This window comes from Mirounga leonina, unplaced genomic scaffold (assembly GCF_011800145.1).
Source record: "Mirounga leonina isolate KUSES-001 unplaced genomic scaffold, KU_Mleo_1.0 Mir_166, whole genome shotgun sequence".
NCBI classification, from domain to species: domain Eukaryota; kingdom Metazoa; phylum Chordata; class Mammalia; order Carnivora; family Phocidae; genus Mirounga; species Mirounga leonina.
In genome coordinates this window covers 32,203,381-32,228,972 of record NW_023270418.1, presented here as the reverse complement: position 1 = coordinate 32,228,972, position 25,592 = coordinate 32,203,381, and the positions used below count along the sequence as shown (strand labels likewise).

Sequence of the window (25,592 nt, the reverse complement as noted above, 5' to 3'; positions counted from 1 at the left end):
ACTGTAAAAATTGTGCCACGTTCCTCCTTGTGGCCGTGCCTGGTTGTTTAGAGGTGATACCAAAATCCTGCCGTGGAGGGGAACCTAAAACTGACCTTCCTTCCCTTCCCCATTACCCTGCTGGGAGCAAATGAGAAGTGTGGCAAAGGCAAGGATTCACACAAATCGCAAAGATGGTGGTGATTTCTTATGTTTATTTTCTGGTTATAAAAGTAATACATGAAGAGCACTGGATTGGGAGAGGCTTTGAGTCCTGTCGCATCTAGATAGGTCACTTCTCAGAACTTCCATTCCCTTACCTGGGAAGCAGGATAAGGAGCCGGGCCTTGCCCACTCTACCAAGGGCAGAGCGGATCAAATGAGATAACACAGGAGAAGCGCTCGGTAAATTGGAAAGTGCCGACAAATGGAAGGGGTTAGTGTCACCGCCCTCGGCTGAGGTAGCACCAAGGTCCGAGCTCCCGCTCCTCCCCTGGCACACGCAGGAGGGGGGCGGCCACTTGCAGCCCTGGTGTGATGGAGCTGGGGGAGGAGCTGCATAAATCTGTCTCAAGCCTGGCCAGATGGGGCCTCACTGGGGGACTTCCAGAACCGGGCATCAGCTGTGGCCAGCTGGGTGAGGACCTCCTCCAACTCGGGCCCATCCTCTGGGAAGCGCTCGGAGAAGGATCGGATGAGGCCAGCAGCCGAGGCCTCATACTCGAGAAGCTGAACTTCTGAGCCTGGGGAGACAGAGAAGAAGCAGCAGGAAAAGGTTTTAATAGGAAGCGGAGAATCGCAAGCATAATCATAGGAGCAGGTAGCTCTTCCTGAGCTCTTATCTTGTGCCAAAAATTGTATTCAGTGTTTTATCACTTAATTTAATCCTTACAATAACTCTATGAAGAAGGAAGCATTAAAGGGGGAGGATTCAATGAACTGTTGCATTCATTCATTCATTCATTCACTTAATAAGTATATACTCTGGTGCCATGTTAGGTTAAACACACAGCCCTTGGGCTCCAGGAGCTTATAGTCCAACAATTGCGTTATCTCTATCTACTGTGGGACCTTGGGCAAGTTTCACAACCTCACTAAGCCTCATTTTCCTCACCTATAAAGTGGGGGTGAGCACAGTACCTACAGTGATTAGATACAATAATGCCTTGAGTGAATTCTCAAGTGCTAGCTATCACTAGTATCATTATCTCAAGCACCCAGCAGAGCCAAAAGGGTACCAATTTAACTCATGGGCTGTTCCAAGGGTCCCTTGAACCCAAGGCTTTGGGTTCAGACAGCACACGTTCAAATCCTGGTTCTGCTGCCCACTAACTGTTGACCTCAGGTAAATACATGGCCCCTCAGTGTCTCAGTTTCCAGCTGAAAAATGGGGGCAATAACTTCCCCCTGGGGTTGTTGGGAGTTAATCCATGCAAAGTTTTACCCCGTGACTGGCACATAAAAGTCCTCCAAAGTTACTCATCATCTTTACCATCATCACCATCATCACCACCACCAGACCTTTGAAAACCCAACCTGCTCTTCAGGCTTAGTTTAACCACTTCCTCCTCAGAACCTTCCCTGATTCCCTCAAAGGGGAATGTGATCTTCCCTTCTCTAAGTGTTCTGACCACCGTTTGGGCCTCTTGGCTGCTTATTAACGCTCCCTGGGTGTGATCATTTCTCCCTAGGTCATATTCCTAATGGACTGCGGACTACTTGAGGCAAGGGCCTGGGTCTGATTCACCTCTCCATCCCCAAGGGCCCACACAGGGCTGGACAATCAAAGCAATGATGTTGTAATGAGCACTTACTATGTGTCTGGCATGATTTGTCCATTTACTCATTTGACATGCATTGAGCAGCTCCTGTGTGCCAGGCCCTATGCTAACTACTTGCTGCTAATGTGGAAGCAAGGCAGACGGGAAAATAGCAGAGGGACAGTGCGTGAAGGGATTGCTTTAGGTTGAGGGGTCAGGGACAGCCTCTCCCAGGAGGTGTCATTTAACAGAGACCAAAATGACAGGAAGGACCAACCAAAGATTGGGGGAGGACTGTGCCCAGCAGAGGAGACAGTGAGTGCAAAGGCTATGGGAGTGGAGCGAGCTCAGGGCGTTGGAGAAATGGAAAGGCCATGAGCCTGGAGGCCAGTGAGCCAGGAGGGGTCCCTGAGGCCTGGCAGGGGTCGGGGCCAAATCCCCTGGGCCTCTGGAGTGCAACATAAAGAGTTGGAAATAAGCCTTTCAAATGTGTTTTCCTTGCCAGTAGGAGGTAATTATTTCATTTAACCTTCACAACTGCCCGTGACTGTGAGAGTGAGGAGCGCCCTTCATCTGCCTCTAGGCTCCTCCGGTAAAGAGCTGTAAGCCTTGAATGATTCTGTCTCTGTGCCTCAGTTTTCTTAACTGTATTTTTTTTTTTTTTAAGATTTTATTTATTTATTTGAGAGAGAGAATGAGAGACAGAGAGCACGAGAGGGAAGAGGGTCAGAGGGAGAAGCAGACCCCCCGCTGAGCAGGGAGCCCGATGCGGGACTCGATCCCGGGACTCCAGGATCATGACCTGAGCCGAAGGCAGTCGCCCAACCAACTGAGCCACCCAGGCGCCCAGTTTTCTTAACTGTAAAATGTAAACTGTAACTACCTCATTGGGTTATGGTGAGGATTTATTTTATTCTATTTTATTTTTGTAAGTGCGCTCTATGCCCAATGTGGGGCTTGAACTCACGACCCCAAGATCAAGAGTCACATGCTCTGCTTCCTGAGCCAGCCAGGCACCCCCGTGGGGAGGATTTAAAGAGTGAAGCCATGGAAAGCAGTAAGAGCTTGAAGGAAGTAGCTAACTGTTAGCACACAATCCACACTGGCTTTATGGATGAAGACAAGTCACGGAGCAGCTGCCTGGCACCACCTCTGCTCAGGTGCCTCACGTGACAGGCGTCAGGAAAGATGGGTCAGGAGGTGAGAGGAAAGTGAATGCAGAACAGGCCTCTAATACAACAGGTGAAAGTGCAGCGCAGACAGGGTCAAGGCTTTTGGAAAGAGAGTCATCACTTGAGAAAGGAGGGGCCCATGGGGCTGCTGATCTCTCTCCCCGGCTCTGCAGTCACATTGTCCCTTGGGTTCCACCAGCCTGCTGGGTTCCAACTCATGCCTGCCCCTCACCTTGTCCCCAGGCACCGACAGGCCTGATCCTCCAAGAACGTGCCTGGCCTCCCTGTAAACCTGTGGTTTGTTTGTTCCACTAGCCCTTGCTCTGTGGGCCTTCTGCAAACCTCTGGTTGCTGTCTTTTTTTTTTTTTTTTTTTTTTTTTAAGATTTTATCTATTTATTTGACAGAGAGAGACACAGCGAGAGAGGGAACACAAGCAGGGGGAGTGGGAGGGGGAGAATCAGGCTTCCTGCAGAGCCCGATGCAGGGGGCTTGATCCCAGGACCCTGAGCGTCTGCTCAATGACTGAGCCACCCAGGCGCCCCTGGTTGCTGTCTTATAAGCAGCACAGCCCTGCATGTGTGGGGTGGTGGTAACAGATGCCAAGGTTTGGGGCCTAGGGTTTGGCATGGGGAAGCCTGGGGCAGGGAGGGAGAGAGGCAGGAGTCACCCCAGGTAGCCTTTCCTGAGCCCAGGGCCTCTGTCCATCAAAGAGGGCTCGGGTGTCCATTACCTTCTTTTTTTTTTTTTTTTTTTTTTTAAAGATTTTTATTTATTTATTTGAGAGAGAGAGAATGAGAGAGAGCACATGAGAGTGGGGAGGGTCAGAGGGAGAAGCAGACTCCCTGCCGAGCAGGAAGCCCGATGCGGGACTCGATCCCGGGACTCCAGGACCATGACCCGAGCCGAAGGCAGTCGCTTAACCAACTGAGCCACCCAGGCGCCCGGGTGTCCATTACCTTCAAGGCGAGTGTTGGGCTGAACGATGAGCTTCCGAGATTCCTTGCGGAGTAGCACTGTGTCCCTGAGGGTGAGGAAGCACTCAGGGGATGCATCAGTGACCGCCGCGTACCCCTCATACAGGGCCCGGCCTCCAGCCACATCTCCTGTGGACTTCAACACCTGTGGGAAGGCAGAAGGAATTAGTGCCTATGATGGGCACCCCTCATGCCTCCATGGGGCTTTGCCAGGGGCCCCAGCCGGTTGTGCTCACCCTGGATGGTATCTGCTCTCTCACCGTGTTACTGTGCTGAATACGGGAGAAATATAGATCAAGGGCTTAGCTGATACTAAGTGCCTAGTAAAGTGAAGCTAATGTTTCTCATTTGGTTGTCTCATTTGAACTGGAGACAGAGAAAGCATTACCATCATCCTCTTTAAAAAAAAAAATGATTTCACACATACAAAATATATAGTATATACATATTAGGTTATAATACATAGGTTATAAAGAATATAATACATAGGTTATAAAAAACAATAAGACATCCATATAACTAGCACCCAGCTTAAGAGTTAGTTCCTCCCCTTTTTTAAATTAAAAAGTTTTATTTTTTTTAATTAAGTAGGCTCCATGCCCAATGTGGGGCTTGAACTCACAACACTGACATCAAGAGTTGCATGCTTGGGGCACCTGGGTGGCTCAGTCAGTTGAACCTCTGCCTTCAGCTCAGGTCATGATCCTGGAGTCCCAAGATCGAGCCCTGCATCAGGCTCCCAACTCAGCGGGGAGTCTGCTTCTCCCTCTGCCCCTCACCCCTCTCTCTCTCTCAAATAAATAAAATCTTTTTTTTTTTTTTTAAAGATTTTATTTATTTATTTGAGAGAGAGGGAGAGAGAACAAGCAGGGGTGGAAGGGTAGAGAGGGAGAGAGAGAGAGAGAGAGAAGCAGACTCCCCGCTGAGCAGGGAACCAGATGTGGGACTTGATCCCAGGATCCTGGGATTATGACCTGAGCTGAAGGCAGATGCCCAACCGACTGAGCCACCCAAGCGCCCCTCAAATAAATAAAATAAAAAAAAAGATTCGCATGCCCTACTAACTGAGCCAGCCAAACACCCCAAGTTAGCGCCTCCCTTGACTGCATCCTGGGGCTTCCTGTCTGAGGAAATAAACAGTCCTCGATTCTGTGCTTATCATTCCCTTATGTTCCCTGAATTCTGCTCTGGACCACGTTATTTTAACTTTTGCTTGTGTCCTGTGATTTGCTTTTTCCGCTTGAGGTATATGTGAGATTCGTCTGTGTTCGGGCATGCAACCATAGTTCACCCTTCTCACTGCTGTCCACTGTTCCACTTAGAAACACCCCACAGGTGAATCCCTTCCCATGATGGGGGCAGCTTGTCCTGTCTGCCATTCAGCATCTCCATGGACACCCTGGGCGCCTCCTGATGGACAGAAGGATGAGATGCAGGTTTCTCCGGGAGAATCAATCATCTGGAGGTCAGGTGAATGTTCCACCTTAGACAAGCCCACATCGCTCTCCAAAGTTGTTGCACCAGCTGACGTTCCTGGAGGCAGTGGCTGGCAGTCCTCACCGCTCTGTATGCCAGGTGGTGTTGGCAGTTTTCCATTTTTGCCAAACTGGTGGGTATAAAGCTCATGTGGTTTAAGCTGTGCTTTCCTGATTGCTCAAGAGGCTGAACGTCTTCCCATAAGTTGATGTGTTATTCATTTTCCTCTTCGGTTCATGAGTTTTGCTTATTTTTCTGCAGGGTTGTCTTTTCTTCCTCACTGTTTTTTTTTTTTTTTTTTTTGAGTTCTTTATATGTTAAGTACTAACTTTTTGTTCACACATTATGTGGTAAATACCCTGTCTTAGTTTAAGACTTCTCACATTCTTTATGGTAACTTTTGATGAATAAAAGCTATTTTTATTTGTATTTTAAATTTTATTTATTTATTTATTTTTAAAAGACTTTCTTTTTAAGTAATCTCTACACCCAACGTGGGGCTTGAACTTAACAACCCCGAGATCATGAGTCACATGCTCCACCGATTGAGCCAGCCAGGCGGCCCCCCAAAAAGCTTTTTTTTTTTTAAAAGATTTTATTTATTTATTTGAGAGAGAGAATGAGAGAGAGAGAGCATGAGAGTGGGGAGGGTCAGAGGGAGAAGCAGACTCCCTGCCGCGCAGGGAGCCCGATGCGGGACTCGATCCTGGGACTCCAGGATCATGACCTGAGCCGAAGGCAGACGCTTAACGACTGAGCCACCCAGGCGCCCAAAGCTATTTTTGATGTAGTTAAAGGAACCGATCTTTTCCTTGATGACTAGTGCTTCTTGTGCTTAGAGAAATTTTCCTTCACTCTGAGGTCATAAAGATATTCTTCTCTGTCGGGCACCTGGGTGGCTCAGTTGTTGGGCGACTGCCTTCGGCTCAGGTCATGATCCTGGAGTCCTGGGATCGAGTCCCGCATCGGGCTCCCTGCTCAGCGGGGGGTCTGCTTCTCCCTCTGACCCTCTTCCCTCTCGTGCTCTCTCTCAGTCTCTCTCTCTCAAATAAATAAATAAAATCTTTAAAAAAAAAAAAAGATATTCTTCTCTTAAAAATTTTGCCTTTTCTATGTAAGCTGTTGATCCTGGGATTGACTTTGTGTATGGTAGAAGGTAGAAATCCAGTTCGTCTCAGCATGGTTTATTAAATGGTCCCTCCCTCTCTAGTGGTCTGCAGTGTCCCTTCTGTCACACACCAGAGTCAATGCTGATTCTTGGCTCTGTTCCACTGGTCAATTTGTCTATTCCTGCCCCAGGGCTACACTGAACTTAATTATCTTAGAATAAATTTTGGTATCTGGTGGAATGAGTCCCCCAGCTTTTTTTGCCTCAGGAGTGTCTTGGTTCTTACTGGTGCTCCTTTAGGCTTCCGTCTAAATTTCACAATCAGGGTCCAACTCTCGACATTGGCTCAGGTCATAATCTCAGGGTTGTGAGATCCAGCCCTGCACGGGGCTCCACACTCAGTTGGGAGTCCGCTTGGGATTCTCTCTCTCCCTCTGCACCTCCCCCCTACTCTTGCACACTCTTAAACTATACATAAACAAACAAATAAATAAATAATAAACTTCACAATCAGCTTGTCAAGTTCCATGAAAAACCCTCTTAGGACTTTTTTAAGACTTTATTTTGAGAGAGCAGAATGAGCAAGAGAGAGCACATGAGTCGGGGGGTGGGGTAGGGGCAGAGGGAGAGGGAGAAGCAGGCTCTCCTCTGGACAGCCAACAGGATCCCAGAACTGTGGGATCATGACCTAAGCCAAAGGCAGATGCTTAACCGACCGAGCCAACCAGGTGCCCCCCTCCTGGGACTTTATTCAACGTTGTGAAACTTTTATTGATTTCATCGGTTTGTTTGTAGATTCTTTTGACTTGCCTAGTCATATAATCTGCAACATGAAGAGTTTTATTTCTGCCTAATGCCTAAACTTTACATTTTTTATCTTGTTTCCTTTCAAAAGCTAAGCCCTTCAGCAAACTGTCAATCAGAAGTGGAAATAGGGAGCATTTTTGTCTTTTTTCTGATTTTAAAGGGAATGTTTTAGTGTTTGAACAGATGACAGTTACTGTACGTTCAATTTCTGAGACATTCTTTATCAGTTAAGAAAATTCTTTTTGGGGTGCCTGGGTGGCTCAGTCAGTTGAGTGTCTGATTCTTGGTTTTCGCTCAGGTCATGATCTCGGGGTCATGGAATTGAGACCCGAGACTCCGCGCTCCACTCAGCGGGGATTCTGCTTCTCTCCTTTTCCCTCTCCTGCTGCCCCTTCCCCATCTTTACTTTTTTTTTTAAAGGTTTATTTATTTATTTATTTATTTTTATTTATTTTTGAGACAGAGAGAGAGAGCAAGCACAAATGGGCAGAGGGGCAGAGGGAAAAGCAGACTCCCCACTGAGCAGGGAGCCCTATGTGGGACTCGATCCCAGGACCCTGGGATCATGACCTGAGCTGAAGGCAGCCACTTAAGGGACTGAGCCACCCGGGTGTCCAATTTATTTTATTTTAGAGAGAGTGTGAGTGAGCACAAGCAGGAAGGGCAGAGGGAGAAGGAGAGAGAATCTTAAGCAGACTCGAAACTTAGTGTGGATTGTGATGCAGGGGTTCACCCTCAAGACCATGAGATCAGGACCTGAGCCAAAACTAAGAGTCCAGCACTTAACCAACTGAGCCACCCAGGGGCCCCTCAAATAAATAAATCTTTAAAAAAAAATTCTTTTCAGTTCTGAGTTTTCAAAAAAGTTTTTATCATAATGGATATAAATGACTTTCAAGAGCTTTTTAAAAATCTATTGAGATGATCATGGTTTTTCTCTTTTAATCTGTTAATATGGTTATTTTCAAAAATATATTTTCTAATGTTAGATAAACCTTGCATTTCTGGGATAAACCCACGTTGGTATGTTCTGGATTTGGTCTGCTAGGATTTTGTTTAGAATTTTGGCATTTATATTTTCCTTTCTGGAACTATCTTTGATTTGGGTATCCAGGTCAAACTAGCATAATAAAATGAGGTGGAGAATATACTCTCTTCTTCTATTACCTGGAAGAGTTTATGTAAAATTGATACCATCTGTTACTTGAATATTCTGAAAGATTCACCTATAAAACTCTGTAGGCTTAGTATTTTTTGTATGAAGACTTTAGATCATTGATTTAATTTTTTTTTTATTTTTTAAAGATTTTATTTATTTGACAGAGAGAGACACAGTGAGAGAGGGAACACAAGCAGGGGGAGTGGCAGAGGGAGAGGCAGGCTTCCTGCTGAGCAGGGAGCCCGATGCGGGGCTCGATCCCAGGACCCCGGGATCATGACCTGAGCCGAAGGCAGACACTTAACGACTGAGCCACCCAGTCGCCCCCACTGATTTAATTTCTATAATGGCTATAGACTGGTCAAGTCATCTATTCATGAGTGGACTTTAACAAGTTTTATTTTTCTCAGGAGTTGTCCAGTTCACCAAAGTTGTGAATTTTATTGCCATAAGTTACTGTTACATTTGTAGTTATGTGCCCTTTAAGTTTCTACTCTTATTTGTGCCTTCACTCTTTTTTTCTTGACAAATCTTGTCAGATGTTTGTCGGTTTCATTATCTTTTCAAAAACCAACTTTGGGCTTTTTGGTCTTCTCTATACTTCTATTTCAGCTCCTGTGTGTCAACTAGTATATTTGTAATTTTCCTCCTTCTATTTTCTTTTTGTTTTTTTAAGTTAGGCTCCTTGCCCAGCGTGGAGCCCAACACGGGGCTAGAACTCACAACCCCAAGGTCAAGACCTGAGCTGAGATCAAGAGGCAGTCCCTTAACCAACTGAACCACCCAGGCACCCCTCCTCCTTCTGTTTTCTACTTAATTTCCTTCTCTTTCCTGAATTCTTAAACTTGATGAATTTATGAATTGGGCCTTTAATCAGCTCTAGGAAATTCTCAGCCATTATCTCTTTTAATATATGCCTTTTCCCACCTTCTCGCTCTCCTTTCATTTGGAGCTTTGTTTACATACCTTAGACCTTTCCACACTGTCCCCCATGACTCTTCACTTCTCTTAAATTTTCTATCTTGGTCTCTGTGCTACATACCGTATATTTTCTTTTATCTTTAGCTGGATCTCAAACCTGTTTATCCTGCCTATTTTTAGTTTCAGTGGTGTTACAGTTTATTTCTGGGAGTTCCATTTGGTTCTTTTCCAAATATCTGACATTTTGTGGGTCTGATCCTTACTTGTACTGATTTGAAGGTGGCAAAGTAGGACTCCTACTATGGCTTCCTCCAGGTAAGACCCAGGGTTACAAGGATTCTCCAGGGGATGCGGGGGAAACTCCAGAGGGACCGTTAAAGAGAACATCTCCTCTTTCTCTCTTCCCAATAGTACTCAGCACACAGAAAGTAGCGGAGACACATTCATCAAGCCGACACATTAGATCCCACCAGCTTAAACCAGACAGCTGGTAACATCAATGCCAATGGGAGGCAGGACAGATAGTAGGGAGGAGGCTGGCAAACTGGAGAGTCATGCCATGTCCAAATGCCCAAATGTGGTGGCTACTGCTCAGTTTCAGCCAGTTGTTTACATGGGATTTGAGCCTATTAATGCCAGTCCTTCCAAGAAGCCAGAAATACAGATTTATACCCAACCCTGCCAATTTTCACAATACAAGGTGGGCCAAAATGGCCCGTGTTTGTGACGCTGGCAGAAGCCTCTCCTTGTGGAAATGCCTTCATCTTCCCTACTTGCTACTTGCTGTCTCGTTGCTGTGCTCTTGGCTTTTGCTAGGGGGCTGGTAAGACGAACAGCCGCACCAACAATGCTTCCATATTCCGTATCGTCTATAAAAAAGCTATTGCTGAGGTGACTGTCCTGCTGAATGACTCCTCTCGTACAGAGACCCAACTGGTTCATTCCCTAGAATGGAACATTCTGTGCTTGTTCAATACTAAGTCACAGTTCAATATTGGACTAGGATTTGGCAGATTTGATTCCTTCATCTAGTGACTTATTATCATTAACAAACTAGAATAATTCAAGATAGATAGAAAAGTTGCAAAGATAGAACAGAGAGTTTGCCTATGCCCCTTGTCCAGTTTCTCCTGTTAACACTGTACAAAATTGGTACATTACTATCAACTAAACTCTAGGCATTTTTAGATTTCACTAGTTGTCCCATTAATGACCTTTTTTCTACTCCAGATCTAAGACCCATATTGCATTTTGCATCTACTGATTTTTTTTTTTAAGATTTTATTTATTTATTTGAGAGAGATAGAGTGTGCATGAACAGGGGGAGGAGCAGAGTGAAAGGGAGAGGGAGAGAATCTCCAGCAGACTCCATGCTGAGTGCAGAGCCCGATGCGAGGCTCGATCCCAGGACCCTGAGATTATGACCTGAGCTGAAATCAAGAGTCGGACACTTAGCCGACTGAGCCCCGCAGGCGCCCCCTACTGATTTTTTTTTTTTAAGATTTTATTTATTTATTTGTTTGACAGAGAGACACAGGGAGAGAGGGAACACAAGCAGGGGGAGTGGGAGAGGGAGAAGCATGGACCCTGGGACTATGACCTAAGCCAAAGGCAGACACTTAACGACTGAGCCACCCAGGCATCACTACTGATTTTTTTTTAAAGATTTTATTTATCTGAGGGGCTCCTGGGTGGCTCAGTCGTTAAGCATCTGCCTTCGGCTCAGGTCATGGTCCCAGGGTCCTGGGATCAAGCCCCGCATCGGGCTCCCTGCTCCGTGGAAAGCCTGCTTCTCCCTCTCCGACTCCCCCTGCTTGTGTTCCCTCTCTTGCTGTGTCTCTCTCTGTCAAATAAATAAATAAAATCTTTAAAAAAAAAAAGATTTATCTGAGAGAGAGAGCATAGTGAGAGAGAGAGCTCACGAGTGGGGGGGAGAGGCAGAAGCAGACTCCCCGCTGAGCAGGGAGCCCAACAGGGCCTCGATCTCAGGATCCTGGAAATCATGACCTAAGCCGAAGGCAGACACTTAACTGACTGAGTTACCCAAGTGCCCCTGATTTTTAATTTCTTTTTTTTTTTTTTTAAAGATTTTATTTATTTATTTGACACAGAGAGAGAGAGAGTGAGCACAAGCAGGGGGAGCAGGAGAGGGAGAAGCAGGCTCCCTGCCAAGCAGGGAGCCTGACGTGGGACTCGATCCTAGGACCCTGGGATCATGACCTGAGCTGAAGGCAGATGCTCAACCTACTGAGTCACCCAGGTGACCCTGATTTTTAATTTCTAATTTTATTGTACTTTAATGGCCAAACACATATATTTTATTAAAAAGTGCCTTAAATCCTTTCTGGAAATAGGTGGGAGTATAATCATGGAGGTATTTGCTGAACTGAAGGCTGGGCCTTTTATCAATTGAAAAAGCTGGCAGGACCCAGTTCCACTGGAAGGTACTGCAGTGAAGAGTGGGCCTTGAGTGGTCCTCAAACTTTGCTGAATGTCAGACTCACCTGGCAGGCAGGTAAACATGCAGATTCCTGGGTCCTGCTCTCACAATTTCTGAATCAAGTCTGGGGTGGTGCCCAAGAATCTGCAGTTGTAGGCTGCTTCTGGGTGACGCTGATGCTGCTAGTCCATGGACCACACTTAATGTCACACGGGCTTGGATTCACAACATTCTATTTGCTCAGTATGTCGTGTCATTTGCTGTCTGCCAAGTGAGATAGGCAATGTATCCCATTTAACAGATGAGAAAAGTGGGGCCCAGCAAGGCAGAGTATGTTGCCCCAATTACGTGGCTGGTTAATACTGACATCAGAGGGCGCCTGGGTGGCTCAGTCGTTAAGCGTCTGCCTTCGGCTCAGGTCATGATCCCAGGGTCCTGGGATCGAGTCCCACATCGGGCTCCCTGCTCGGCAGGAAGCCTGCTTCTCACTCTCCCACTCCCCCTGCTTGTGTTCCTGCTCTCACTATCTCTCTCTCTGTCAAATAAATAAATAAAATCTTTAAAAAAAAAAAAAAATACTGACATCAGAACCCCAAACGGTCCCAACTCTAAGCATCCCTATGTGGGAGGGAAGCCAAGGCCACGCTGACCACTGTCCTTCACCTACTAAGCTCCAGGCTTCCTTCTGTCCCTCAACCCACAAAGCTCAGTCCAGTCCCCAAACCAGACTTTGTGCTTTGTTTCTTCTGCTCTCAGACCTTCTCATAGCTGGTTCCTGCCTGGCACTCAAATTTCAGCTTAAACGCTATCTCCAAGAAGCCTTCCATGACCACCCAGGCTAAGGAGGCTCTGCATTCCTTTCCCCTCCAATTTCACTTGCTATCGTATCACCAAGTTTTATTGTCTTTACAGCTCTCGTCTCATTCGCTTATTGTTTACATGTTCACTACAACATAAGAAACTGCTTACGACTTATGCTCAGTGCCTGGCATATGGTAACACTCAGTATACACACTTGTCTGATGAATGAATGAATGAATGAACGAACAAACAAACAAAAGGATGATCAGAAGGCTACGAGGCAGTACTAGAGGGGAGGAGACAGGGTGAGGCTGGAAGGCAAGACGGCTCCGCTTACCTGAAGTTTCCTCAGGAACCGCTCCAGGGCGGGCTTGCCCACAGGCCGGATCTTGTTGCGGTCAAGGCGGACCCGGGCATCTGGGCGCCCATCAGCGCCTGTGGTGGGAGTGACAGTAACGAGTCCCTCGCCAGCCTCCAGCAAGACCCTCAGAATCACAAACCGGGCCTGCATGTGGGCCTGCCGGAGCCAAGAAGAAAGGAATTATTTACATCCCTGAGATAAGACATATCAAAAGCTTGGTCCAAAGCCTCATACACAGTATGTGCTCATTAACTGTCAGTTATTCTTACCCCTTCATTCTCCCTCACCCCTCTGGGTCTTTTTCTGCCTATTCCTCTCCCCTTAAATGTATCCTCCCCTCTCTGTTCATAAGGGAAGGCAGGCTGCCCTGGGAAACAGGAAGGCCATTTCCAGGCAGGTCCCAGAGCCCTGTGCGCCCCCTTGCTGCTCTAGAACCCACCCTGATGATAGCAGATACCCCCAGGGGTCCCCCACAATCCAGGTCACCAAGCACTTTCTCTTCTACAATCTTGTTTGCATTCAACAGTGGGACCAAGTGGGCATCATGAACCCCAGTTTACAGATGACAAAACAGAGGCCCAGAGAGGTGAAGTCACTTGCTCAGGGTCACACAGCTGTTAAGGGAGATCAAGGACTCAGACCTAAGTTTTCTGACTCTAAAACGTGTATTCTTCTGATGACATAAGATTGCCTCCTCGAAACAGACTTGTATGACTTTTAAGAACATTCCTATTTTTTACCCTATTTCCAAAGTACATCTCATAACTGAGCAGCCTAGCCTAACAGCTCTGGAGATAGACTGCTTAGATTTGAATCCTGGCTCTGCTACTTAACAGCAAGTTACTTAATGTCTTTGTGCCTCAATTTCCTCATCTCTAAAATGAGAGTAATAATAGCACCTACCTCCTGAGGTTGACGTGGGGAACAAAGAGTTAATTCAGATAAAGTGCTTAGAACTGTGTGTGGCGGAGTTAAGTCTGACGCAAGTCAGCTATTAGCAGTCGTATAAAATCACCTCATCTGATTTCGCCCTCAGAGGTGGGCAGGGAGATTATTATTCCCATTGCACAGACAGGGACACTGAGGCTCACAACAGTGTGACTTACCCCCATAAGCAGTGGAGTCTGGGATTAAACCCACTTCATGTGCCTCTTAGGTAGATAAGGTTGTCCCATCCTTACACCTAGAATCCTGACCTTGGCCCCCCCTGCAGGCCTCCCCCTGCTGGCTCTCTGCTGGCTCCCACCTGTCTCCAGCTGGAGGCCTCAGGGGTGTAAAACTCCAGAGCAAGCAGCCCAGCCCGAACCATGTTGAGCCAGTTCACATAGATCACATCTTCTGCATCAGCCCCCTCGAAGCCAAAGATCCTGGGGGAGGGACAGGGAGGTGGCAGGGGCAGTCAGAGGCTGCCTGGGTCCTGACCCCCGCCAGGACGCCCCCTGTCCACAGGGAGGCCCACCCCCCATGCCTGTTGCCCGTACTCCAGAACTTGGGGGTTGAGGCAGAGGTAGAGGCCCACACTTTCAGCCCGGCATTCTTCGTAGCTAGAGGCGATGGTGCTGAACTTGCTGTCCCAGGTCTCCCCGCTCCGGTACCAGCTCTGAATCTGGGAGGGGAAGCCCGGGAGGTAGGCTTAGGAGTAGCTGCCACCCCAGCATGCCCAGCCCCCCAGCACCTGGGGGCTCCGCCGAGGCCGCCCTCACCTGCTCCCCCGTCTCTGGATTGATCACTGTCTCCTGGTCAAAGTTAAATGCTCCTTTCTCATCCTGCAGAAGGGTCAGGACATAGGGCAAGTGAGGGAAAGGTGCCTCTGCCCCAGCCCAGTGCTTCAGCCCAGGGATTTGAGCACCATCCTCGTGCTGCCGCCTCCAAACCAGAGTCCTCTGACCCTGGCTGCCCTCGCAGAGCCCCCAGCACGTGAAAACCCAGACCCAGGATCTCTGGACCCCAGATATGTGCCAGCGGATGGGCTAGAAAGCTGGGATGCTGCTCCCCTACGCGCTTCCCGGGCCCTCTCCCCATGCTGGCAGAGGCCACAGCCTGTGATTCTCTACCTCCAATAAGCATCAGCCTTGCTATCCACTCCACGTGCCAAGTGTCTTTCATGCTCCATCCATTTATTCCTCACAACCACGTCCCCCCAGGAAGGTTCTATTGCCTCACTTCACAGAGGAGGAAAATGAAGTCCAGAGACTATGAGCCCCAACGTGCAATCAGAGCACATAACCTCCACGCACACTATCTCTTTACAGTAAATCCGTTTCTAGAGGGCCTACTGTGTCAGGCAAGCCCTAGGGCTTCGCTTTTATTCCTCATGATGGCCGATATGGTAGGAGTCAGGGTCCCTGTTTCACAGATGGGCCAACTGAGGCTCAGTAAGGAGAACTGACTTGTGCAAGGACACAGAGTGGCCACATTTGTCTCCATTTCCCTGTGACTTCAAAGCTTGGACAAGGACAGTTTGCCAGGCTGCTGCCCCCATTAGCTGCTCTCTGAATCGTCCTGACCTCCAGCCCCTCCTGATTCAGTGACGTGCCCCACCTCACAGGGAGCAGACCCAAACCAGAACCCTGCTCTCTCTGATGCCCTGGCCCTACCCCCCCCCAACCCCCCGCTCCCCGCTGGTCATCTCGTCTGTGCAGCTCCATGCTAGGGGTCCATCATGGGCTCTCCTCAGCCTGGCAGAAAGGCTGTCTGTCTTCTTTGTATTCCCTGAGTGGGTGTCCCAGGGGCTCCAGCCACTCTGATTGGCTGGCAGGAAGGGGCTGCTCTCGCAAGAAGTGACTCACTCCCTGTTAATACCTGGAAAGGTACAGGTTCTAGGGAACAGTAGTCCAAAGACAGACCACGCTGCAGCCTCAGGACTGGGAGCCTGCAGAGACTGCGCCTCACAGCCTCCCTGTCCCTGGGCTGTCGGGAGTCCCACCTCCAGGGCAGGCTTCCTTGGCCTGAGCCAAGCCACTCCTCCTGTGAAGGAGACCTCAGCTGGACTGTCCTGAGGGCCCTGCACCCTTGGGGCTCCTGGGACATCTCGGGGGAGGGTGAGATAGGAACTTCCCTCCTTTAGGGGCCATTTTCCCCACCTAATCCAAAGCCCGTGAGGACAAAGACGGAAGCAGCTTCACCCTGGTGGGGTTGATCGTGGGGGAGGGGAGCTGCGGGCGCGTTCTCACCTGCACGAAGAGCTTGCCGCTGCCGTGGCCCAGCAGCTCGTGCAGTCCCACCTGCACATCAAAGGAGGGCCCCTTCCAGCGGATGAACAGGTCCTGCCGAGACAAGCAGAGGCCCATGCTGTCTACAGCCCCACCACAGCCACATGGCCTGCTGATGCCCCTGCTGCCCCCAGGAGGCCGGTAGCCTCCTTCCTGCCAGGCTCCACGGGCGCCCCCGCTCGGCCCGTCCCTCCCTTACAACAACCTGGAGGAAGGGACTGCCTCCACGGTTTGACATGTGAGCAAACAGGCCAAGTCTCAGGCCACCGGGCTGGCAGCCGTGCTCTTTCCTCTCCCTGCACTGGGCCCTCTGGCTTCTTGTGGCAGCCGTCAGGCCAGGCCCGCCCCAAGCCCTTGGGCAGCTGGGGCCCACCTTGTCCTCCTCCTCCAGGAAGGTCAGCTTCTCCCGCTGAGTGGCGTAGGCCACAGCCAGGACGTTCCCCAGTGACACAGTCTTGAAACCATCCGTCTGCCTCAGGTCGTCGTCTGGAGAAGGTAGGGAGGGAGCCAGGGAGAAGGGGCAAACATCAAGGGCCACAATATATATACACAGTGGAATATTACGCAGCCATCAAAAGGAATGAGATCTTGCCATTTGCAACGACGTGGATGGAACTGGAGGGGATTATGCTGAGCGAAATAAGTCAAACAGAGAAAGACATGTATCCTATGATCCCACTGATATGAGGAATTCTTAATCGCAGGAAACAAACTAAGGGTTGCTGGAGTGGGGGGTGGGGTGGGAGGGATGGGGTGACTGGGTGATAGACACTGGGGAGGGTATGTGCTCTGGTAAGCGCTGTGAATTGTGCAAGACTGTTGAATCTCAGATCTGGACCTCTGAAACAAATAATGCAATATATGTTAAGAAAAAAAAAAAAGAAGAAGAAGAAGAAGAAGGTAGCGGGAGGGGAAGAATGAAGCGGGGGAAATCGGAGGGGTAGACGAACCATGAGAGACGGTGGACTCTGAAAAACAAACAGGGTTTTAGAGGGGAGGGGGGTGGGAAGATGGGTTAGCCTGGTGGCGGGTATTGAGGAGGGCACATTCTGCATGGAGCACTGGGTGTTGTGCACAAACAATGAATCATGGAACACTTCATCTAAAACTAATGTTGTAATGTATGGGGATTAACATAAGAATAAAAAAAAAAAATCCCAAATCTTGGGGCAAAAAAAAAAAACACAAAAAAACACAAAAAAACATCAAGGGCCACAGATGAGGAGTCTAGACAAGAGGACCAGGCTGGGATGGAGAACGGAGCGGGGCAAGGGGCCAGGGCAACTGTGTGCAGGGGGAGGGGCGACTCAGCGGACATTGTTGCAACTTGAGGAAGCTCACAGTTGGGGATGTTGATGCCAGCAGGGATGCCGGAGCCAGAGAAGGTGAGAACATCCAGGGAGGTGAAGTCGGGGGCGAGGAACTTGTCCTTCTCGAAGGTCGGGGGCCAGGGCAGTTCCTTCAGCAGCTGTTCTGCACTTGCCACCAGGCACTCAAACTTGGCACTCATGGCCTTGTTCACCATGGCCACAAAGCCTGTAGGGAGAGAGGTGGGCTGTGGGCTGGCAGGGTTTGGGAGGGGTCCCGCACCCCACTCAACTCCGTGACCCCTCTGGCCATCATGCAGGTACCACATGTCTGCTGTGTGCAGTACCCTTTGCGGGCCAGTGGGGAGAAGAGGGACCCAGGCCTGGTCTCGTCTTCGTGGAGGTCACTGGGGTGGGTGGGATATAGAGGCGGCTTCACTGGGTAACATCTGAGATGGATCTTAAAGGAGATGGCGGGGAGCACATAGAGGGTGGTGGGTAAAGATCAGATTCCCAGTGGAAGGGACTGCAAGAGCAAAAAACATGTTCTTTTGGGGGCAACTGAACTGTCCTGCAAGGCTAGAGCATCTGGCTTGCGAGGTGGTGACTGAGGCAGTATACTACGTAGGAGGCCTGGGACTGATCCTTTTAGGTTTAATGCAGTTGGAGATCCTAGCTTCCATTTCTGTTTCCAAAGTTGCACTCCGTAACATGTAGTTTCTATGAGAGCTTTCATAAAGAAAGAGCTTCCTGGTCAAATAAGTTTGGATAATACTATTTGCTCTATCTCTAACTTCTTAGAGATTCTTTTTTTTTTTTTTTAAAGATTTTATTATTTGAGAATGAGAGACAGAGAGCACGAGAGGGAAGAGGGTCAGAGGGAGAAGCAGACCCCCCGCTGAGCAGGGAGCCCGATGTGGGACTCGATCCCTGGACTCCAGGATCATGACCTGAGCCGAAGGCTAACTTCTTAGAGATTCTTAATGTACATTTGCATATTAGAGGTCCTGCAGGCAAGACCCCTTACTGCTTAGAACTGAACGCTTTTTGGTGTAATTCCTGTGAACCCTGCACGAGCTATGCCTTGGAAAGGCCTGGCCTAGACTACTGCGTGGTCAGGCTCCTGCAAAGAACAGATTAACTTGGCCAAGGGTTAGACCTGGCAAAGCCTCCCTGTCTGGAGCCACTGTGTCGGGTGGAATTGGCATACCAGGTCAGGAAGACAGGATGATTAAAACAGCAAAGAAGAAAACGCAACCTCCGGGATTGGTTAAATAAATTAGGGGGCAGCTATACGATGGCACACCATGCAACTGTTAGTCATGTAACAACAGCAGATATCATGGGAAATTATAATATTACGCAGCTATTAAAAAGAACATGGGGGGGGTGGCATGCCTATGCCTGGGTGGCTCAGTCGGTTAAACATCTGCCTTTGGCTCAGGTCATGATCTCAGGGTCTTGGGATCGAGCCCTGCGTCAGGCTCCTTGCTCAGAGGGGAGTCTGCTTCTCCCTCTCCCTCTGTGCTCTCTTGCTCTCTTTCTCTCTCAAACAAATAAATAAAATCTTTAAAAAAGAAAAATAAAAAAATAAAAAACAAAAAGAACATGGGGGAGTCTGGCTGGCTCAGTTGGTAGAGCATGTGACCCTTGATCTCAAGGTCATGAGTTCAAGCTCCATATTGGGCGTGGAGCCTATTTAAAAAAATAAAGAAGTAAAAATAAAAAGAACATGGTAGGTCTATACATACTGATATGAAAAGATATCTAAAATTTTTTTTTTTTATATCTAAAATATTTAGTGAAGAAAGCAAGTGGCAGAACAATCCATAAAGCATAATCTCATCTACCTGGATAAATTAAAAGTTCTGTGCATGTGCTTAAACAAAGCTCTGGAAAGACCTGTACTCAACTGTATGAACTGTGGTGACCTCTGGAGGGGAGTGTCACAGGGGACCAATTTCACGTTTTATCCTACGTATTTCTGTATTGTTCCAATTACTTAAAACAAACATGGATTTTTTAACACACACACACACACACACATATTTTTAAGCATTTATAGCTCTACATAAAAACAAAAAACAGGGGCACCTGGGTGGCTCAGTCAGTTGTGTGGCTAACTCTTGGTTTCAGGTCAGGTCATGATTTCAGGGTCTTGGGATCGAGCCCCGCATTGGGCTCCCTGCTCAGCCTGGGAGCCTGCTTGTGGATTCTCTCTCTCCCTCTGCCCCTCCCTCTGCTTGCACTCTATCTCTAAAATAAATAAATAGATAAATCTTAAAATAAATAAATAAAAACAAAAAACCCCCACAATGTACACTCCCAATTTTAACCTTGAGGTGGGAGCAATCACGGATGATTTCTTTAGTATGTTTTCCAAAATCTGTGACCGTGAACATGGACTACTTTTCCTTTTTTTTTTTAAGATTTTATTTTTAAGTAACCTCTATACCCAATGTGGGGCTCGAACTCACAACCTCGAGATCAAGAGTCACATGCTCTACTGACTGAGCCAGCCAGGTGCCCCTGGACTACTTTTCTTTTTTTTTTTAAAGATTTTATTTATTCATTTGAGAGAGAATGAGATAGAGAGAGCATGAGAGGGGGGAGGGTCAGAGGGAGAAGCAGACTCCCCGCCGAGCAGGGAGCCCGATGCAGGACTCGATCCTGGAACTCCAGAATCATGACCTGAGCCGAAGGCAGTCGCTTAACCAACTGAGCCACCCAGGCGCCCATGGACTACTTTTCTAATAACTACAATGAGTTAGGTAAAGAGGGGAGCCTCTGAGATCAAGGCTGCTTAGGATGTTCTGGGGTCTTGGCCCTCGGAAAGGCCTGGAGAATCAGGACCCGGGCAGGCAAGCTGCAGGTGTGCACACCTGTCCTCCCCTCTGGTCCCTGTACCACCTGTGCCCTGGGCCTGCATCTTTGGGCACAGATCTAAGCCCCCCACCAGCTGTTGGGGCTTTCCTCTCTCCTCCCAAGCTAATTTCTCCAGCTTCTAGCAGTTGGGATTTTCCAGACTCTATCCCCAGGGGCTGGGGAGATAAGGCTTGGCACAGAAGTCTAAATCCTCAGGATGGATGCCCTGCCTCGAACAGGTGGGTCTGGTGGGGGTATGGCTATAGGCATGCAGGGCCAAGGCGGCCTCCCATCTGCCCTGGGATGACAGCAGCCAAGTCAAGTTCACAGGCATGATGTTAATTATGCTCCCATTCACCCATGACCTTTTATGTGCCTGGCGTTGTGCTGAGCAGCCTGCATATAATACTTCACTTCCCACGACACCCAGAAGGGAGTGACCGATGCTCAGATATGGGGTTTACCCAGCTGGGGAGGTCACACAGCCGGTGAGTGGCAAAGCTGGGCTTGGAACGGCCGTAGCCTGTGCCCGGATGAGACAGCAGAGGCAGCAAAGTGGCTCAGAACCAAGGTGCCAGGCTCAGCCACTCGCCAGCTCTGCCTCGATAACCACTTCCATAAAGTGAGGATAGTAATTGTCACAGGACAGTGTCCAAACAAGCTCCTATAGCGAAGTGCCCAGTGCCTGGTAAATCATCAACACTGGTTCTGATTATTTGTATTATTATTGACAAGGGGGGAGGGGAGAACCTTCAGGGGACACCGGGGTAAGCGTTTGCAAGCTGACCCCCCTCCTCCCAGAAGTTACCTTCAAACTCTCCACGGGAACCAAAGGGGTCTCGGTAGCTCTCGATGAACCCGATGTAACTGGGGGAGTAAAGGGCAGAGATGGAAGAGGGGCAGGCAGGAGGGGGGCAGCCAGGGTGAAGGCTGGTGCCTCACCTCTCCACGATGGGGCCTTTGTCCTGTATCCAGAAGCGGGAGCCCCTCTTGTGGGCCTCGATGGAGCCCTGGGTGAAACTTTCTATGTACTGAGCCAGCATCTGTTCCTGCTGGCTGTTGGCTGCATATGCCTGGGGGTGAGCAGGGGTCGGTCAGCCTCAGGCCACCCACCTGTCCCGGCGCCTGTCTTTGCTGCCCAGAGGGATCTGGAGCTTGCACCCCTCAGCCCCCAGCCAGCCCTACCTTGGCCTTCTCCAGGTGCTCCACCACCTTCTGGAGGATAGGGGCATAGTCACCCCGAGTCACCTGGAAATGGCTCCCCTGGAATTCGTAGCTCTTCAGCTTGGAAGTCATTTCAGAATGCAGAGCAGGCTCTGAGGGAAGAAGGATGGCTCAGGGAAAAGGCTAGCATAAGACATCCCAGCAAGCTTCTCACTGTGACACTCTTACTCTAAGATCTTCAATGACTCCCCACTGCCTACAGAAATTAGTATAAACTTTCATTTTCAAAAAATATGTATATAGTTAACTCATTTAAGCCTGACATCAACTCTGGGGGGAGTTATCTCCATTTTACAGATGGGGAAACTAAGGCATGGAGAAGTAAAGTAAGTTTCCAAAGGTCACACAGGCAGCAAGTGGCAGAGCAAGATTCAGACCTAGGGTGGCAAACTGTATTTAGAAAGACAGCCATCACCGAAATGTAAGGAGCCTTATAAGGAGATGAGAGGGTGAACAGGAAGTAGGAGGTACGGTGAGAGAAGATGCTGGGGGGGGGGAGGGGACATGAGCCAAGGAAAGCAGGCAGCCTCTAGAAGTTGAAGCTGAGAGAGGCGAGGAAACAGATCGCCCCCTGGAGGCTCTAGAAGGAACTGGAGTCTTGTTTCAGACTTTGGACCCCCAGAGCAGTAACAGAATAACTTTATGTTGTTTTATGCCACTACATTTGCGGTGATTTGTTGTGTTTTGCTTGTTGCAGCTAAGCAGTAGGATATATTTCTAGGTTATGTTGTAAAAGAAAAAAGATAAGCACAGTGTCTCCCACCTCCCAAGGTGACATCCCCTATCAGGAAGTGGGGGCTCTTGGCCCTCCTCCTGACGCTGGGCAGGCTTGTGACTCTAGCAGAAGTGATGCCACGGGACTGCCGAAGCCAGTTCATAAAAGGTGACACAGCTTTTGTCCACCCAAGATGGCTCTCTTGGGGTGTCCGCCAAGCCACCCAAGGTGGCTCTCTTGGGATGCTCACTGGTGGAGGCCAGCCAACATGGGCAACGTGAAGAAGCCAAGCGAGGCGTTCTGGCCCATAGCCCCTGCGGAGGTCCCAGCTGACAGCCAGCATCTTCCGCCGGCCGTGGGAGCATGTCTGCAGGTGATTCCAGCCCCTGGCTGCTGATGGCACCCTAGCCTCCGAGTCTCCCCAGCTGCGGCCTCGGACATTGTCACCTGGCACAAGGTGTTCCGATTGTGCCCCATCCCGATTCCTGACCCGCAGAGTCTGTGAGCGTGAAGAGGTGGGTTTATAACCCTAAATCTGGGGGTCATCCGTACACAGCAAGAGATAACACACCAGGTGCACTCAGGCAGCCTGGCTCCAGAGCCTCACTCTCCTTGGTCAAATCCAACAATGTGCCAATCCCTAAACTTTCCCTCCACCATGCTCTGGGGCTCACACTGTTCCCTCCATCAGAGGGTGCCATCTTCATCTATTCCCACACCAAAGATCTGAGTTTCTACCAAGTGCTAGCCACTGGGGAGACAGTGGTCAGTGAAACACACAGTTCCTCCTCTTGAGGAGCCCGCAGTCAACAGCAACAACAAAAAAGCCTGGGCAATTACTGGGTGTGCTGATGGGAAAAGAGAACGTCATGGAAGGACAGGGCAAGGTGCTGGAGAAGGTGATGAGCAGGTGTTCATCACGTGAATGTGTAGACGAGAGGGAGGACTTCGAGGTGGGAAAGGGGACAGACCGTGCAAAGTTCTGGACGGCAAATGTGACAGCACGGGGTTTTCAGTAAACTACGAAGTACGGCTTGGGCACAGAGTCTAAGTGGGAGGTGGGCAGGGATATGGGGCTGGGGGCTGGCAAGTGGAAAAGGGAGGGTCAGGTTGCAAAGGTCCTCATAGGGGTCTGGACCCCAATTTTCCTCTGAGAATCCTCCTCCCCCCACCTCCAATTCAGGTGCATGGGAGGGGCTGACCTCATCGTCACCTGGCTCTGAGGCAGGCTTGGGATCAGGGTCCAGACAGTCAGAGATCTATCTGTCCCTTGACCACAGGGATTGGTTCACAGATAAATACGGGACCCAAAATAGAGAAACTAGAGCCACTCCCAGACCTTATTGAAGAAACTTCTGGGAGAAAAGGGCCCTCTTTCTGCTGGAGTGGCCAGGCTGGTGTCTATCAGGCCCTGTGTGGGAGGAATAGGCCATGGATGAAGTGAGAGAGCGGAGCCCAGACACAGAGAAATCTCTCGGAATACGGTCCGAGCAGCTGGGTCCAGCTGTGCTCGAAGCCATCCTACTCCGGGCTTCTTAAGTACCCAAGCCTGTTAAGCTCCTTCTGGTTTAGGCAAATGTACAATAGAGTCTTCACTTGTGAAGAGTTCTGAGTGACAGAGCCCTCGGAGGTGGATTTGGGCTTTACCCCGAGGGTACTCTGAGAGATATTTAGAAAGCGGACTCCAGGACGTTCGCCATCTCCCCCTTTCTATTCTCCCGAAACTCCAAGACCCATAGGGTCACCTCCTCCACTAAGCCTTCACTGATGTGCAGTTTGGATTTCTCTTCTAGCCTGTGATGGGGCAGGTGGCCCAGCCTCTGTTCCCATTGTTCACATGGATTGTTATCCTTTGTGCCACTGCCTGAAGGATGGGGACCGTCAGAGGCTTGCGGCAGTAACATCCACCAAGTGGCCTGGAACCCCTCTCCCTGTCCTCATGTCTCCCCCTGTATCTTTACTGTCGCAGCCAGCCCCGGGGCTCGTGTCCCCCTCCTAGGTACCACCAGACGCAGAGCACAGCAGGGAGCACGGCGCCTAGTAGGTCTGCAGTCAACGTGTGCTGGAACTATTAGGTCCGTCACTCCCTGGGGGGCCCGGTAACCCCTGTCCTCAGTCCGGCCCCCTCCCCCTCCCTGGGCCAGGAGCGCTGAGGAAGGAGTAAAGGGGTGTGTGAAGCATCTCACCCATGCCGAGCACAGAAGCCAGCCGCACCTCGTAGCAGGGCTTCCCATCCTGGGGGACGCCCTTGAAGAGTCGCGTGTTGTAGGCACTGAGGTTCTGGAAAAGACCAGGGCAGGGGTTTAGGGAAGAAGAGTAAGTCCAGAGGGCGCCGCAAGGTGGGAGGAGGGAAACGGGTTCACACCAGGGAGAAAGGTACAGAGGCAAAGCAGGCTGGGGCGTCCGGGGGATCGTGCCTGAGTCCGCAGCGATGGGGAGAGAGCAGGTGGGCAGGCCAGGCCGGGCTCCCCGAGACGCTCTGCTCTATACGCTGAGCAGTGTTTACTAAGCGCTGACCCCACAGTGTCAGCTGACCCAGGGCTACGCGAGGCAGCACATGTGGAAACTGTCGCTGGGAGGTAAACCCCATGAGGGACTCCAGGACCTAATCGGAGCAGCTCTGATGTCTCCGCTGTCCTGCCCTCAGGCTGTCACGAAGGCCTTCGGCCTGGGGCGGGCAGGGGCAGCTCCATCACTGGCACGTGTGGGAACGTCTTCCTCGCTGGAGCCAGGCCAACTCTTAGACAAGGATTCCCAAGTCTTTTCTACTTCAAATGCCCAGGATGCCGTGTCTCCGGACCCAAGCTGAAACCTGGGAGTGGGTGCCAATGGCGAGGGGGCCCTGTCAACCCACTGTCCCAAGTTCCCCAACCCTCAAACCTGTGAGTCCAGAAAGTCTTGGGCCAGTTTGGCATCTTCCATGGTGCAATCCCCAGAGAAGTAGGTGGTGATTCCCTGTTGGGGAAAGGGACAGATGGGAGGAGGAACTGCCGTGGTCGGGACACATTGCCCCCAGCCCCTGGCTTCCTGCACTTCCTCCCGGCAGCCTCCAGCCTGCTCCCTCTCATCTCTTTCCAGGGGAGAAAACCGTAACACAAATCACACACAGACGCCCATCTCCAGCCTTCCTGCAGCTCTGCTCCAGCCTTTTGCCGGCTGGCCCACCCCGAAGGCTTGCTCCTTTCCCATCTTCCCCCTCCTCAGCTCCCTCGAGCTCTCAGCTCTTTTCTTCCCTTCTGCACACACCACCCCAGGCTGTCAGAACCAGAAGGGCATTCAGAAAGCACTCCATCCAACTTGCTTCCTAGT

At 49.9% G+C, this 25,592-nt stretch overlaps 1 protein-coding gene across 6 annotated transcripts in view; it reads right to left on the bottom strand.

Moving 5' to 3' along the window:
- Positions 1-174: 174 nt before the first annotated feature.
- Positions 175-25,592, bottom strand: part of DPP3 (dipeptidyl peptidase 3) — a 37,208-nt gene continuing 11,790 nt past the window's right edge. For all 6 annotated transcript variants that reach the window (XM_035013327.1, XM_035013328.1, XM_035013330.1 and 3 more), the window contains 14 exons: positions 25,164-25,238; positions 24,470-24,563; positions 21,530-21,660; positions 21,287-21,417; positions 21,153-21,211; positions 17,514-17,708; positions 16,546-16,658; positions 16,134-16,226; positions 14,664-14,726; positions 14,442-14,566; positions 14,207-14,327; positions 12,937-13,116; positions 3,870-4,032; positions 175-722 (listed from right to left, as the gene is read on the bottom strand). In XM_035013327.1, coding sequence (XP_034869218.1) covers positions 550-722; positions 3,870-4,032; positions 12,937-13,116; positions 14,207-14,327; positions 14,442-14,566; positions 14,664-14,726; positions 16,134-16,226; positions 16,546-16,658; positions 17,514-17,708; positions 21,153-21,211; positions 21,287-21,417; positions 21,530-21,660; positions 24,470-24,563; positions 25,164-25,238 — 1,716 coding nt within the window. In that variant the 3' untranslated portion in view covers positions 175-549. The remainder of the gene's footprint in view (positions 723-3,869; positions 4,033-12,936; positions 13,117-14,206; positions 14,328-14,441; positions 14,567-14,663; positions 14,727-16,133; positions 16,227-16,545; positions 16,659-17,513; positions 17,709-21,152; positions 21,212-21,286; positions 21,418-21,529; positions 21,661-24,469; positions 24,564-25,163; positions 25,239-25,592) is intronic.